General features: G+C 51.7%; 1 protein-coding gene across 1 annotated transcript in view; it reads left to right on the top strand.

Annotated features, from left to right (window-relative positions):
• Positions 1-17062, top strand: part of ARRB1 (arrestin, beta 1) — a 65244-nt gene that overhangs the window by 33156 nt on the left and 15026 nt on the right. Inside the window, exons 2-3 of the mRNA XM_014540366.1 lie at positions 13200-13230; positions 14973-15103. Coding sequence (XP_014395852.1) covers positions 13200-13230; positions 14973-15103 — 162 coding nt within the window. The remainder of the gene's footprint in view (positions 1-13199; positions 13231-14972; positions 15104-17062) is intronic.

The following is a 17062-nucleotide window of genomic DNA, read 5'->3' on the forward strand; positions in this document are numbered from 1 at the left end:
CTGGGCTGGTCCGGTAACACCTGTAAAATGGGGTAAGACTTCCCATCTGCCTCATAAGGAAGCTGGGTTTTCTCTTTATAAAAGAGTGACATAATTGAGATGTGCACGGAGCGCTTCCTGTGTTCTGACCTCTGGGATGGTCAGTGGTGGAGAGTGTGGGTAGGAACAGGTGTGGGCATGCAGGAAGTCTGGGACTTGTCTGAGAAGTCAGGGGGCATCCGAGTAGAGAGGTCCCAAGGCTGGTGGGTGTGGGGTCAGAGAGGGCCTGGCTGGAGGTGGAGGTGTGGACTTACCAGCATCTGGTAAAGTGGCCCAGTGGGTGGAGTCACTCGGAGATCTGCTTGTCACGGGCTCTGGGAAGGGGTGGAGGCCAGGCTCTGGAGGCCACAGCCAGCGGGCTCAGCAGCAGAGCCTGTGGAAAGCTGGGCACACAGCAGGATGGGGGCCCTCAGCTAGGGCTCCAGGGGCCAAGAGGACTGGGCACTGAGATAGGGTTACTGCATGGTGCTCCCAGGGGATGTTGAGGCCTTCACCTCAGCAGGCTGGTGTGGTGTGTGGGGAAGGGTGGGCCATAGATGAGGAGGTGGTAAAGGTAAAGTTTCTCGGACATCCAAGAATGTTGTCAGACAGACTGGCATTCTTTTATTTTCTCATTATTTGAGTTAATCCTCTGCTAGTTATCGGGCTACTGCATTTATGTGGTATGTGTACTGTATGGTGTAGGTGTGTGGGGTTGTATGTGAGATGGTGTGGGGTGTGGTATGCAGGTGTGTATGTGGGGTGTGCTTAGTATTTGTGTGCGTGGTGTCTGTGTATGTGTGTGGTGTGTATGTGGCATGTATAAGTGTCTGTGTATGGTGTACATTATGTGAGGTGTGAAGTATATATGGTATGTGTGTGGTGTGTATGTGACAAGTGTGCACAATGTGTTTGTGATGTCATGTGTGTGATATGTGGTGTGTTGTGTATAGGTGTGGTGGGTGTGGTTCTGTAAGTATGTGTGGGATGCATGTCTGTGGGTGTATGTGTGGGGTGGGTATGGTGTGCATGGAGTGTGTGTGGATGAGATGTATAGCATTTGTACATGGGGCCATGTTCAGATCCTGGTTCCACACAGCATAGAGCAGGCTGGTGCTGAGCTGTCTGCCTGGGCTGGACCTTAGAAGCATCCACTAGGCTTGTGAATTTCTCTTCTCTACTTAGGGTTACACCCAATGGTGCACTGGTAACAATTTGGCCTTCTAGAAAAAAAGGGGCTGGGGTTGTGGTATTTGCCAATTTCTGTGGTGTAAATTCTCACAGTACTAACATGATGTCATTGAACATGGAGCTGGGAAGAAGTACACGGTAGGGCACCATCATATAGCATTTCCACCATATAGATTAGTAGACAGAAGTAGGTCATTGTATATCAGATTAGGATCATCATAGTAAAATTTAGTAAAATAATTAGTGATACATTTTGAGTATTCATTCCCTTTGTTTTTATTTATCTATTATTATTTTTTGAAACATAAAGTCTTTGTTTATTATTGCTATAATCAAGGCAAAATCTCTTAAAACAATTAGCCTTGATAATGGAAATATAATCAGAACCATTTTCCATGAATTTACAGTTTGATCTTCTCTGCTGCTCAGACTTCACTCCTTGTTTTTAATATAATTTTTTCATTACGAGTTTAGATCAGGATTTCTCACCATCACACTATTAGCATTTGAACTGGGGATTCTCTGTTGGGGTGGGGAGAGGGCTAACCTGTGTATTGTGCAGGCAGCATCCCTGGTCTCTATCTACTAGATGCCAGTAGCCCCTTCGTACCCACCCCCAAGTTGTGACAACCCAAAATTTCTCCACGGTTGCCAGATGCCCCCAGTATAGAGCCACTGGCAAGGGCTGTATTAACAACTAGCTCGCCAAATTCCTAAGAATGTGACAGTTGGCTCTTATGAGCACATCGAAGGCACCTTATCTGGCCAAATGTAAGGCATAGATTCCCCACCTCCCTCCCCAAATTCTTTCTTCCGAAAGAGCTGCCCCTTAGGCCACAGGTGTCAGTCCTTATAGAGCCCCGGGCCACAGAGGGCTCTCAGCCCCCATAGGCCCCATAGTGGTTGATAAGTGGAGTCCCCAGTGCACCACCATACCGATCTGCTCTGATGTTTTATGAAATGGGAAAATGGGAAACATATAATGCTTCTGAATTAATATCTTGTTTTAATATAGTATACTAGAGACCTAGTGCATGCAATTTGTGCACTTGGGGGTCCCTCAGCCCGGCCTGTGCCCTCTCGCAGTCTGGGAGCCCTTGGGGGATGTCCAACTGATGGCTTAGGCCTGCCCCCGCCCCCCTGCATCCTTAGCACTGCCGCTGCACTCACCAGCTGTGAGCCCTGCTTCTGGCTGAGCAGTGCTCCCCTTGTGGGAGTGCACTGACCACCAGGGGGCAGCTCCTGCATTGAGCGTCTGCCCTCTGGTGGTCAGTGCACGTCATAGCGATCAGTCATTCCACTGTTTGGTTGATTTGCATATTAGCTTTTTATTATATAGGATAATTCTATATTCCTAAAAGTTTATGTGTTCAAATTGGCAAACAAAACAAATACAACTTTGAATATAATCTTCCTGCTGGGGAAATCATGGACCATGTGTGTCAGGGGCCAGCTTGTATCTAACAGGCTACTGCTGAGGCCCTACATGTCCACCCGTGTCTCATCCTGGTGGCAAGGCTGTGCCCGCTTCAGATTCGCCACTTGGCCCAGGTCCTATTTTTCCGAGTTGTGGGCTCCGAGTTTGGCCTTTGTTTATTCATTTATTCAAAATATTTACTAAGCACCGACTGTGTACCAAGGAAAATGAAAGCCTGAAGGAAGAGGGTTCCTGCTCTCCAGAGTGTGTCAGGGTTTCAGTTCCAAGGCCGTCCACTGATGGATGGCCGCGTGTGGATGCTGCGGGGATGCAGAGCAGGATAGAGGAGAGGGAGGGGGCGGGGCAGCTGTGTCAGTGGCTTGGAGCTGAGCTGGGCAGATATACATCATCTCATTCCACCCTCCCACTCTGCTTTTGAGGGATGGTTCGTTTATTTGTGGAGCACCTGTCTCCCTACTTCAGAGTGCAGGTAAGAACAGTGCCAAGGCCAGAGATGGGGAAAATAAAAGGAGGAAAAGAAAGGAGGGAAGAATGAAAGATGGAAGGAAAGAGGAAAGAAGGGAAGGAGGTGTGGGGGGAGGGAGCAAGCAGAGCCTCCCCCATAAGAGGAGTCAGGGCAAGGACACTTTAAGCTGAAGCAAGCAGGGAAGGCTTCCTGGATGAGGTGACATTGGGAAGGAAGGATGGAAAGGCTTGCCCAAGGGAGGATTGATGGAAAGGCTAGTGCAGAAAGAGAGAATAGCAGGGTTTGTCCCTGGAGATTTCTGGGATGTGAGGGACTAAACTGGAGTTTAGTTTAGTCCTAAACTGTTGTGTTTCATCTGAGAATGGGAGGGAGACAGACAACTGAAACCCCCCCCCCTCCCCCGTCTCCAGCAGGGGCAACATCACCACCTCCTCCAACCCCAAGGCCTTCCTACCTGAGCGACATCTGGCAGGAGCTCTCCCCTGGGCCCTGGAGGGGAGGGCATTGTGATGGCCAGGGGACTGATATAATAACAGTAATAATTGTAGTGCCACTGATGTCGGCTTCTCCTTATCAAATCCCTACTAGGTACCAAGTCTTTTTTTTTTTTTTTGTACTGATTCCTTATAAATACCTTCAACCTGTGGGGTAGATACCACCCCATATTCCAGACCAGGGAGAGTACTCCTCAGAGAGGATGCTAACTCACCCGAGGTCACACCGGACTCGGGCAGGGTCTGCTTGCTCCAGCGCCACACTCTCTCCTCTGCCAGCAGCCTCCCCTTCCTGCCTCTCGCCCCCAGAGAAGGCTGGAGAGCCTCCAGGGGCCGTCTGTGGGCTCTTTGGGGTCCAGCTGCCAGCCCACGTGGTGAAATTTTCATTAGCCTTCGACTTTCAGATCTCCAGTTTCTGGGGCGACCAGAAAACAGGTTATGCTCCTCTAAGAAATGCTCCCCTTTGTCATGGCCACCTGGTGGCTCCCCTCCTTCCTCACTCTGCTCCCCCTGAGCATCTCCACAAATATGCATCACAGGTAGAAAAGTGAAGCCGTGAAGGCGGCAGGAGGCTGGAGGAGTTGCTGTCTGCCTAGAAGCAGGGGCCAGAAGCTTGATTTGGCCAGATCCCCCTTCCTGCCAGACACCACTGTGTGCTCTGCAAGCCTGCAGAGGCCAAGGGAGCCCCGAGGGATTGTGAGCCAGGACGTGACAGGGGCACCAGAAGCCTGGGGCTCACCTCCGTGTCTGTGGCCCTGAGCACACCAGCGGGTCTCTGAGCCTGAGTTTCCTGGCCCCAGAGCAAGACTCCTTCCTCCCTTGGGTTTTGGTCTCTCCATCTGGGACATGCAGCAGGCTGCACTGTGACTCCCCAGGCTCCACAAATCTGTGAAATGGGGGTGGCGTTCCCCGCCTTCCTGCTTCCTCCCCCTCCCGGGCTGCCCTGAGAAGCAGGTGCACTAATGGTGGGTAAACAGGCAGGCAGTGTTCTGACACAGGCCGGCTGTTCGGTTCTGGCGGAGCAGACAAGCCCGTCCACAAATAACTCTGCTACCAGGGAGAGTGTGATAAGGGCCCTAGAAACCTCTTTGCTGCCACAGCCACCTGCTCCTCACGCCTTCCTGCTCCCTGACGGCTGTTCCCACACCCAGAAAAGTGGGTCAGAATGTAGGGCGGCTGTCCCTGAGCGTGAATGCCCCCTGCATCTCCCCACACTGCCCAGCTAAGCCGTGGTGGCTGTCAGAGGCAGCGGTGGGGGCAAGTTATGGGGTCCGGAGCACCTCTGTGTCCAAAATACAGTCCCAGCCAATCATTCGTCCTTCCCCCGAAGGCCCATGACTCCCCATTGCCTTCTATGTGGTCCAAGATCCTTAGCTGGGTTTCAAGACCCCTCACACCCAGCCCAGGGCCCGGTGCGTGGAGGTGCTCCGGGACTACCTGGCAGTGAGTGGACCCTTCTCTGGCCCATCCTCCTCCCTGGTGCTCCTCTCAGGTACTCGGGACACATTTCCGCCGTATCAGTCTGCGCGCTATCTCCCAAGCACCCAGGGGACTCAGTTGCTCTCTTCAGACCTCTGCCTGCAGTGCTGTCGCTTCCCCGCTGAGTGTTCTTCACAATCTCCCTCCTGGCTACGTCCTCCCTAGAAACCTTGCTTGGCTTCCCAGGCAGAACCACACATCTGCACCCAAAAGGTGATACCGTGTGTGAGTGGCTAAAGGTGTGACCTCTGGAGCCAGGCTGCCTGGGCTCTAATATCTAGCTCTACTCCTCACTAGCTGTGTGGCCTTGGGCAAATTACTTTGATGCTCTTTGCCTCAGTTTTCTCATCTGTGAAATGGGGATGACAGTAATACCTCCTTATAAGGTTGTTGGAGGAACAAACGCGTTGCTATTTATGACACCCTTAGAGCAGGGACTGGGGGAGTTTTCTGATGTTGACTGAAGACTGAGTAATATTTGAAGGTCTTCCCACATTCACTGTTGGAAAATATATAACAGTTTCCTCCAATAGGAATTTTCCAGTGCTCACAGAGGAATGAATTGTTAGCAATGCCCTCTCAAGTCGCTGATGGGGACTCCGCATTCACGGATAGCTGCCCCAGGATGAGTCTTCTGATATTCAGACATGTTTTGTCTAAATAATTTCCCATATGTGGCCCGTTCATGGGGTTGCTCTCCTGATGCTGGCTTGATGACTTTGTTGAGTTATTTAGGTTCGCCGAGTCTCAGGTTTCTCCTCTGAAAAAATGGGAATATTTAGGTGGAATAATATAAGATTCTAACGTGTGTGAAGTGCATATGTAACGGCACCTTGCTCATAGGGAGAACTTAATGCACAGAGGATGTGGAGCTTGGTGGGTGTCTAACTTGGTCTGTTGTCAGCGGGGACTATGATTGCTTACCTTAATGCCCCCCCAGAGCCTGGCCGTGGTAGGGCCAGAGTGAATGTGGATAATCAAATAGTAAGTGGGAGAGCCTTTGGTCAAAGCTGAGCCGACGCCTGTGCTGGGTGTATCAGTTATATTCCTGCCTCAGCTGATGGTGTCTGGGACCCTGTCCCTATGAAGCATTTTCTGAGCCCAGTGTTTATTGATCCTGAAAGCCAACAGGAACCATAGACAGATGAGCTCCCTGGAGTCCACTCGCCTAGAGAAAAGGATCATTACCAACCACCATCTATTTAAACTTCATCCATACTCACTTTTGACTGATTCTCTCTTAGACCATTCATTCAACAACATTCAACCTATATTTATGTATTGAGTACCTAGTGTGCCCCAGGCATGGTGCTTTACCCCAGGGGTCAGTGTCAATAACGCAAATAAAATCTCTGTTCTCATTGAAGTGATATAAGTGAAGCAGAGGGTGGGTAAACAGACCATTACAAAGTGTGGGAAATGCTGTGACCCGGGGGCACCTGGGTGTGGGAGTTGGGGGGTCTAACCCAGACTTGAGGGGAGTCAGGGAAGGCTGCCTGGAAAAGGAGATGGCTGAGCAGACAACACAGCACAGGAGTTCTAATCACTGGCACTGCAGGCCTGGGGAGGGATCAGAGGGATGTGGACTCTGGATTGTAAAACTGCAGAACCACAGAGTCTAACTTCAAAGGATTTGGAGTCATAGGGTCCATGTCTCTACTTTCCTTACATTATTTTTTCCAGACTCTCTTTTCTCCAGCACTGGAGATCTATCTTGTTAGGGAAGCCCTGGCAACTTTATAAAGTAATTTATGTTTATTGTACAAAGTGGAAAAATAAGAGATATAAAGAAGTAGGTGGGTGGGTGGAGGGAGTCTCAACCTCTGTTAATATTTAAGCATATGCCCTTTCCTTTCACTTTTTTTTGTGGGGGGGATTGTTTTTAGTTTTATTTTTGAAATTTAGATATGCCCTGGCTGGTTTGGCTCAGTGGATAAAGCGGCCTGTGGACTGAAGGGTACCGGGTTCTATCTGTCAAGGGCACAGGCCCAGGTTGCGCACTGGATCCCAGTAGGGGGTGTGCAGGAGGCAGCTGATCAATGATTCTCTCATCATTGATGTTTCTATCTCTCCCTCGCTCTTCCTCGCTGAAATCAATAAAAATATATTAAAAAATAAAATAAAATTGAGATATAATTTACATACCATAATAGTCACAATTTTAGTGCAAAATACCATAATAGTCCCAGTTTTAGCTGTTCACAGGTTGTACAGCCATCACACTGTCTAATCCAGAGCATTTTCATCACCCCGGAGAGGAGCTCCTCTCCTTCAGCAATCACTTCTCATTCCCCCTCGCGCCAGCCCCTGGCAAGCACCAATCTACCTTTTGTCTCTGTGCACTTTCCTATTCTGGACATTTCAGATAAATGGAATCAAACAGTGTATGGTCTTTCGTGACGAGTTTCTTTCACTTAAAATTTTCAAGGTTCATCCATGTTGTTGCACGAATCAGCACTTCATATCTTTTTGTGGCTGAATATGATTGTATGTATATACCACATTTAAAAATACATTCATCAATTGATTGATATTTGTTTTATCTTTTATGACTATTATGGATAATGCTGCTAAGAACATTTATGTACACATTTTTGTGTGGACATCTGTTTTCAGTTCTCTTGGGTGTATACCAGGAATGGAATTGATGGGTCATAGGTTAACTCTATGCCTAACTTTTAGAGGAAATGCCAAACTGTTTTCCAAAGTGACTCCACCACATTATATTACCACCAGCAATATATGAGGGTTCCAGTTTCTCCACATCCTTGACAACACTTGATATTATCCTTTTAAAAAATACATATATTTTTATTGACTTCAGAGAGGAAGGGAGAAGGGAGAGAGAGAAACATCACTGATGAGAGAGAATCATTCATTGGCTGCCTCCTGCATGCCCCCCACTGGGGATCCAGTGCACAACCCAGGCATGTGCCCTTGACTGGAATCGAACCCAGGACCCTTCAGTCCATAAGCCAACGCTCTATCCACTGAGCCAAATCAGCTAGGGCTATCCTTCTTTTAATTATAGCTATTCTAGTGGATATGAAGTATCTCACTGTGGCTTTGATTTGCATTTCCTCAGTGACTAATTATGTTGAACAACATTTCAGGTGCTTATTGGCCACATGTATATCTTCTTTGGAGAGATGTCTATTCAAATCCATTGTCCATTTCTAATTGGGTTATTTGCTTGTTCATTATTTAATTGAAATAAGGTCTTTATATATCCTGGATACTAGACTCTGATCAGATACATGATTTGAAAACATTTTCTCCATTCTGTGGGTTGTCTTTTCACTTTCTTGACAGTGACCTTTGGAGCTCAAAAGTGTTTAATTTTGATGAAGTCAGTTTTATATATTTTTTTCTTTAATTGCCTGTGATTTTGGTGTCAGATCTAAGAAAGCATTGCCTAATTCAAGGTCATGTTTTCTTCTAAGAGTTTTATAGTTGTCACTCTTACATTGGGTCTTTGATCCATTTTTAATTCATTTTTGTACACAATGTGAGCTAGTGAGTCTAACTTCATTCTTTTGCCTGTGGATATCCAGTTGTCCCAGCATCACTTATTGAAGAGACTGTTTTTTCCCCGTTGACTTGTCTTGGCTCCCTTGTCAAAAATCAATTGACTATAAATACATGGTTTATTTCTGGTCTCTCAATTCTGTTCCATTGATCTATGTCTATCTTTATGGAAGTATCACAAAGTCTTGATTACTATAGCCTTGTAGTAAACTGTGAATTCAGGAGTGAGAATCCTACCACTTTGTTCTATTTTTCTTTTTCAAAATTTTCTTTTCTTTTGGCTATTCTGGGTCATTTGCATTTCCACAAGAATTTGAGGATCAGCCTGTCACTTTCTGCAGAAAAGCCAGTGGGGATTTTGATAGGGATTGCATTAACTCTGTAGATCAATTTGAGGAGTGTTGCCATCTTATCTCTTTTTTTTGTATTTATTGAGTACAAATTGAGCTCATGACAAATGTATTATTTTGAATCCTGATTTATTATGCTTCATATTCTACCATAGGCATTTCCCTGTGTTATGAAAGATGCAAGCACAATTTCAGTGCAATGTAACATTCCATTGTCTGGCTGTACCACACGGGATTATAAACTCTCAGTTGTTGGGTAATCTATCATGGAAGGTACTTTGTTTTGGGTCCCTCATGGTGCAGGTCTCTTCCTACAGGCACAAATGAACACTGGGAAGACTGGTGGTTCACTGAACAACAGCAGAATATTAGTGTAAAGTTGATCAACAGGTGGGCAATGGGGCTATCTAGAGAAGCCAACATCCTGGTTCAGGGAGAGGTGACCTGCCTCCAAGAAAAACGAATACAGTGGACATGCACCAGCCCTTAATGCTCTGCCTAGAAATGAGATGTGACACTTCTACTCCTGTTTCATTAGCTAGAGCAAGCCACACGGGCGTGCCTGACTTCATAGGACTGGAGAAATTTGCCTGGATTTGGAGGGGGTTGGAGTATTGGTAAATATAGTAATATCTACTATACCCTTGCTACCTGTACCTCATGCTTATATATTCTATTCCATTAAACCAACAATAGCAAAGTGCTGGTGGCAGTTCTTTAAGTTGACTTCATTATCATCTAATGGGTTGTGATCCTTGGTTTGAAAAACATCGCTCTATCGACTTTCTTCTGCCCATGTCTCATGGACCATATGGCACACCCTAGGCAGAGCTGATTGGCCCGGGCATGGGACACCTGACCAAAGTTGGCCAATGAAATTTCTCTCCTGGGAATTGGAATTGGGCCATTCAGCAGTTAACAGTGGGAAGTGAGTGAGAGGCAGAGTAGGAAGAGGGTCAGAGTGAGAGCCAGATGCAAGCCAAAAATGATGGAAAAGCAGAAAAGCCCCGAGTAAGCAGAGAGAGTTGGTCCACAGAGACAATGGAGCAGCCGCACAGAGAGCAGTGCAGCCGGGAGAACATGCAGCCCCAGAGGGAGAGGTGGAGAGAGAGAGCAACCATCTGAGAGGCTGATGGCTTCCCTGATCCCGGCTCCAGCACCAGTGCATCCTGCCTGCGCATTCTTCCCGTGAGATTTTTTGTCTCCTTATCGTACCCCCTCCTCCTTTTCCAGAGCTACCCTCGGTGGGTTTCTGTTCCTTGTCTCCAGGGGCCTTAGTCAGCTAGAGCACCCCTGGTGTGTTCTGTATGGGACCCGGCTTGGACTCTGAGAACCAGGCTTGTGGGGCATAGATGGGACTGGAGGGTGGGGGTCGGGGGGCGGGGAAACCAGACCCAGCCATCCCACAGTCTGGAAGTTTGGCTTGGACCACAGTCTTGTGCGTTTGTGTTTGCTCTTCAAAGTGGACGGGCAGAAGCCTTCTGTATGGTGCTGCACACGTGGGGGTCCCGGGACCTGGAAGCACCCCTCAGGGGTCCATTTACTGACAGCATTGGGGTCAGGAAGCTGGTGGAGTTGCTTCAGGGAGGGTTTGGTTGTGTGACAGGTGGAAACGTAGCTGCAGTTCGCCTGTCTGACCCTTGGTTTTTTCATCTCGGAAATGGGATTGTGGAGGGCTCAGCAGTGTTTCTGGAAGAATACTTCGAGACGTGACTAGCCCTTAACATGCTCTCAGGTCACGGGCAGCTGCTGCTGTTGTTTGAGGAAACCATCAGCAGCCCAGCTCCCTGAGGAGGTGGCCTCAGGGGCTGACTGAGTCAGTGACAGACCATTCCCCACCCCTGGCCATGCTTCCTGCCTCTGGTCACCCTCCTTCTCCCCCTCACCTTGACTGGCCCTTTCATTTCTCCCCTCCCCTCTCCTGCCCTCATTTCCCCTCTTTTCTGCTTCTGATCTGGATGAAAGCACCTGCTGTAGAAAGCAGCAGTGCTGATAGAAAGCACCCGCTTCTAGAGGCAGAACTGGGTCTGGATCCTGACACAGCCCCTGGCTTGCTGTGCGTTCCTGGGCAAGTTACGACATCTCTCTGCTCCCCTCGTTTATTATCTATAAAACAGAGGTTATAATGCTCATTTTACAGCGCTGTTAGGAGAAACAATTAACTAGGCACTTAGCAAATGCGAGTTCCTTCCTAACTCCCTTCCTCCCTTTTTTATTATCTCAGCCTGGCCCTCAGCCCCCTTCTGTGCCCAGGATGTCACTGTCCCTCTAAGGGATCTGCGGTCCCCTCTACAGGTCCAGCCCAACTTGGGAGCTGCTAGTTCAAACCATGTGATCTGAATTTCTTTCTTTTCTTTTTATTTTTTTGTTTTATCACTTTAGCAGTTATTACACTTCAGCTGACTGTGGCATCTTCACACTCCAAATACTGATAAATATTTATGAGGAGGAGAAAAGCTCAGAACTCCTAGGGGAGGTGGGGGAGGAGTGTGCCAGGCCCTTCCTTGCAAGCCAAGCTCAGACTCAGCTGTGGTCCCTTGAGCCCCAGAATAAGGGGTAGGTGTGGGGGACGGGGCTATGGAGGCAACACAGAGCCCCTTCCACTCCCCTTTTTGGAGGAATGACTGTTGCTGTGACACAGTGGCCTCACCCTGCCTGGCCCTGGATGCCTGCTGGGCCTCCTGCTCCTGGGGAAGGATTTGGGCTGTGCGATCCCTCTTGGCTGCGTGTGGGCCTGCTCCACGGCCCTGAGTCTGCTCCATCTCTCTCTGCTTCTGACTGTTTCTTTCTCCCTCTTTCTGTTTTTTGTTTGCTTTTTCATTTCTAATTCTATCCTTTAAAAAATATCCTCATCCAAGGATAATTTTCCATTGACTTTTATAAATAGTGGAAGGGACGGGGGCGGGGGGGTGGGAGAGAGAGAAACATTGATGTGAGAGAGACACATCGATTGCTTGCCTCCTGCATGTGCCAGGGACAGGGATCGAGGTTGCAACTGAGGTCTGTGCCCTTGACTAGAATCGAACCTGGGACCCTTCAGTCAATAGGCTGATGCTCTATCTACTGAGCCAAATCGGCGAGGGCTCTAATTCCATCTTTTATTTTCACACCTGCCAGGCCATGTCTCTCTCCTGCTCTCTCCCTCCTCCAACATGTTCTCTTATCCCCTGGGTCTCTGTCTCTCTCTTTCACTTTTCTTCTCTCCCTCCCAACATTACTCTGAGCATTCCTGGGGCTCAATGATGGGGGAGAGGAGAGGGGGTCTCAGGCTCCCACACCCAGCTGTGGGGCAGAGGGCAGGGGAGCTGCCGCAGACTGCAGTGTGCTCCGGAAGGCAGAGTGAGCACTTGGCGGAGTCCGGGACCAGGCCTCTGCCTGACTATCCAGTGCTCTGCTGTGTGGCCATGGGCACCTCCCTTCCCTTTCCTGGGCCTCAGTTGCTCAGCTAATTCCTTCACTAGTTCATTCACTCACCCACTCAACTCATATTTATTGGGTCCTTGCTACCTGCCATTCATTAACACATTTATTCAACACCTACTAGGTGCACTCTTCTAGGCACTTGGGACGCATCAGTGAAGAAGAGAGACAAAGATGCCAGCCCTGGTGGAGCTGACATGTTAGCAGAGTAGACAGGCATACGTGTAATCAGCAGTTATGGAGTAGGTTAAAGAGAGTGCTGTGGAGAAAGGAAAAGCAGAGTGAGAGAAGGAGCGGGAGTGTGGCGGGCACAGGGCGAAGGCCCGGCCCTTAAGGCTGGGCCACAGATCTATGGGGGGAGAGTGCCCCAGGGGAGGGGACTGCTAGAGCGAAGGCCCTGAGGCAGGAGCCACCCTGGTGAGTTGGAGGAACAGCAAGGAGGCCCTGTGGCTGGAGGAGTGAGGGAGGGAAGTGGGAGTTGATGCTGGGAGGTGAAGGAGGCAGGGCAGGCTCTCAGACAAGACTTGTCCTCTGCGTGAACTGGGCGGAGTTTGAGCGGGTGAGCGGCATGGTCTGACTTACACCTGCTGGTTGAAGAACAGACTGAGGGGCCCTGGCCAGAGCCCCGGAGAGCTGTCATGGCAGCAACAGTGGCTCGGGTGGGGGTGGGGGTAAAAATGAGAACCGAACAAGCTGGGCACTGTTCTGGCTCTCAAGGCTTAGATGGGGCCTGAAAACCGCTCCAGGCCCCCTGTCCTCGGTCCTGCAGGAGCCTTCCCCGGAGTGCGACATGCTGACCCTCTTTCTCTCCACAGGGTGTTCAAGAAGGCGAGCCCAAATGGAAAGGTGAGTCTGCAGCAGCTGCACCCCAGCTCCTCCCTGACCCCGAACTCTTGTCCTCTCTTGGGCATGTCTACTGACCACGCAGAACCCCCCACACCCTCATCTGAGGCCCTTAGGAGCCTTCGCCACAGCGGGAGGGGTCTCCTCAGGAGCCTCCACTGGACTCTCAGGAGCCCCTGCTCTGGGGTGGGGAGACGCAGCCAGCCACAGAGTTTAGCGTGAGTGCAGTCACTGGAGTAAGTCCCAGGGCCTCAGGGCACTGCCCCCCCCCCCCCCCCCCCGTGTGAGAGGCCCTGGAGCCTCTCTGCTGAACCGTGGTGTCATCTCGTTCACAGGGGCAGCTCCCGCGCCTGCCCTGCTTCCTTTCTTCGCACAGGCCCCCGGCTCGGTCCTGCGTTCCTCTCAGTTCAGCAAACAGATATTACTGACATCATTCATGTCAGGTCGTGGCTGGGGAGGGTATATGGAGATAAATAAGGCACAGCCCGAGCCACCCACAGCCAGATGGGGCAGGCAGACATGACGAGCGATCGTTTCCATTTAAAGTGGCAGATGGGAGATAAAGGGCCGTCCAGGGGCTGCAGGACCCAGCCCCGTGGTCAGGGCTGGCTGCCCCCAGGAGGTGTGTTTCCAGGCAAGGCAGGGTGCAGAGAGCATCTGGGCACCCACATACATCATAGGGCGTGTGGGGGGACCGTGGCGGTTGCATCTGAGTGCCCAGAAGGAGGCCAAGGGAGCCGGAGCTGAGGTGGGGGAGGCTGCAGGGCTGGGTCCTGGGGAGTCTGGGGCAGGCTTAGTGGCTGGGACTCCGCCTGGGCTGGCGAATGGCACCTCGTGGGCTGGCGCAGCGGACACCACCCGCCACCTTTCCTGCTGAGCCAGGATTCCAGCCTAGATTCCGTCTCAGCCCAGGGCCCCAGGCGCTCCTACCCATCGATCAGAGTTGGCATTTGGATGAAACCCATTTGTCATCTTACCTCTGGGCACTGAGGAGCCATTAAGGGTTTTCAGAGGGGAATAGCATCGTTAGATTAGCATTTTAGGAGGGCCAGGCTGGCTAAGGAGGGGGTGTGAGGCTGCAGGCAGCAGACCACGGAGCCCCTGGTGCGCACGCAGTCCAGGCAGGAGTGGCTGTTGGAACAGAGAGGAGAGGGTGCACTGTGAGGGTTTAGGGGTAGTGGAGGAGCAGGAAGTGTCTAGGATGACCCTCTGGATTCTAGCCCGGGGTCTGCCCTGAAGGATGGCTGCCGAGGGGGGCACCAGCTACGGATTCCTCGCTGCTCCAACACCTTGCCTGGGTGGGTTTCTGCCAGACCGTGCGGAACGCAGTGTTCAGAGCTTCACACGGGCATCCCTGCTCCGGGTTTCCCTGGCCTCTCGGAGATGCGCCCAGGACTCCCGCCTAGCAGACCTCTGCGCTGCGGCGGCTCCACCCTCAGCGGGGCTGGGAGAGAGAGATCTCCAGAGCTCAGTGTCCTCATCTGTAAAATGGAAACAACAGCAACTTCTTCACAGGAGTTGGGGATGAATAGGTGCTTTCAAAACTGCACCAGGGTTTGCTATTCTTAGTATCGGGGCCGGGGCTCACGCCCAAGGCCAATCAGGATTTCAGTGCGGGTCAGGGATGGGTCTAGGCGTTTCAAGGGCAGCTCCCAAGGTTTTCTCCAGGGCGAGGCCAGTGGTTTTTCAGGATTGTGTTCTCGGGCCCACAGCTGCTAACGCAACCTTGTGCCTCTCCTCCCCAGCTCACCGTCTACCTGGGGAAGCGGGACTTTGTGGACCACGTCGACCTCGTGGACCCTGTGGGTGAGTCCCTGGAGGCCAGGGAGGAAGGCAGTGGGGGAAGTGGGCCTGGCCAGGCCCCTTCCAGAGAAGTGTGTGGTCACACAGCCCAATAGCAGTCCTCAGACCTCTGGTGCCAAGAATGGGGCGTGAGAAGCTTCCTGCATCCGTCGGAAAACACTTACTGAGCAGCTGCTTTCCCCTTAGCTGAGGGCCGCGTGGGAAGGACTGAGGTGAGAAGCAGGAAGGCATCCTGATGATAAGGCAGGATGAGGATGAGGAGGAGGAGGAGGAGGAGGAGGAGGAGGACAGCAGCCTCCCCGTTCTGTAAGGCTTCTGCCAGACACCAGGGGTAGCTCCTGTTATTATCCCTGCTTTACAGACAAGGGGACAAGGCCCAGAGAGGTTAAGTGACTCCCTCCAGGTCACAGAGCTTGTAGGTCAAGGACCCTGGGCTCAAACCCCACAGACGGGCTCTACAGGACCTTTGCTCTGCTGCCTCCTGGTGGCGAGGGCTGGGAGACGGAGGGAAAACCCTGGGGCTTCTGAAACGGAGACTGTTCTCACCGACAGACTCGCAGGTCCTCCCCGAGCCTGAGACGCCTTCCAAAGTCTTATTCTAGGTCAGGGTTTCTCAGCCTCTGCACTCGTGGCATTTTAGGTTGGATGATACTCTGTTGCTGAGGCTGCCCGGTGCATGGTGGGATATTTAGCAGTATCCCTGGCCTCTCCCCCTTAGACCCCAGGAGTACCCCGGCCGAGGATGACAGAACGTGTTTTTAGATATTGCTAAGTGTCCCCTGGGAAGGCACAGGGACCCCTGGTTAGGATTCTAAGAGCCAGAGCTTTCACCTCATTGCCTTCCCATAACTGTTGGCGGGAGGGAGGGAGGCCCAAAATTACTCCTATTGTCCATATGGGGACAATGAGGCCCAGAGAGGTTAAATGATATTTTGAAGAAAAACATGAACAAACGAAAGTGAGGCAGGTGGCAGTGACAGGTTGGAAGGATGGGCACTGGCAACTGCATGAGACCAAGTCCAGGTGAAGAAACGGGGATGTGTTGTTTGGGGGGAAATTCGGAGACTGAGGCCTCTGTCTTCACATCCCTGGAGGCTGTCCTGGGCCAGGAGGGCCGGAGCGAGCTGACTGTGGTGACGGAGCCCAGAGGGGAGCTGAGCACAGAGCAGGCCTCAGCTCTCTGAGGGGAAGACCCTGTGACGTGGGGACAGGAGCCCTGGGGGTCCCTGGGTCGGAAGGGGTGTGAGCAGAGCGGTCAGCTCCGGTCCAGGTCCCCCGCTTCCTGCCCAGAGCAGGATGCCCCTGCTCTTCTTCCCCACGCTGTCTGGGGACACTGTTTATGTCCTGCGAAGCTCAGTGTCCCCCCTGCCATTTGCATCTCCTTCCTGAACTGGTCCCTTGGAGGCCGTGGGCAAGCACCCCAGTGTTCACCTGTGTCCTGCGTCAAGGCGCAGCTTCCAACCCAGTGGCCGATTAGGGAGGGCAGCAGAGGTGGCCCAGAGCCTGGGGGAGGGGCGGCAGCAGGAGGGACCAGCTGTGCAGCATGCCGCCGGGCACCCCGAGAGCCGTGTAGCAAGTGTTCGCGAGGGCACCGGCTTCATGCAGGCCCTGTGCTGGGCCCTGGGGTCCCAGAGAACTGCCTCGCAGTGCCCCGTGGCCATCTCTTGCTGACCCTTACTTGCCCTTTAAGACCTGGTTACAGCTTTTGTCCCCGGAGAGCCTTCCCTGACGCCTGGCTGGAAGGAGTGCCCTCACTGGGATGCCCTCTGCACTGATGGTCCTCTGAGGCTCTGGTGCCCGGGCACTGAGGAACGCCCTCAGTAAAAGGAGGGAAGATGCAGGGCAGGCTCTGGGAAGGGGCGGGCACTTCCGGGCCAGCTGTCCCCTGGACCTGCCCAGCATTGGGATAGGCCCTCTGGACGCTCACTTCCAGATGTGGGCACTCACTCTCAGAGTCCCTGAGAGGCCGCTGTGGGGGCAGCGGGAGGTGGGGGTGGGGGTGGGGCAGGTTAGGGTGTGTGCAGAAAGAGAC

This window comes from Myotis brandtii, unplaced genomic scaffold, assembly GCF_000412655.1.
Source record: "Myotis brandtii unplaced genomic scaffold, ASM41265v1 scaffold244, whole genome shotgun sequence".
Taxonomy (NCBI): domain Eukaryota; kingdom Metazoa; phylum Chordata; class Mammalia; order Chiroptera; family Vespertilionidae; genus Myotis; species Myotis brandtii.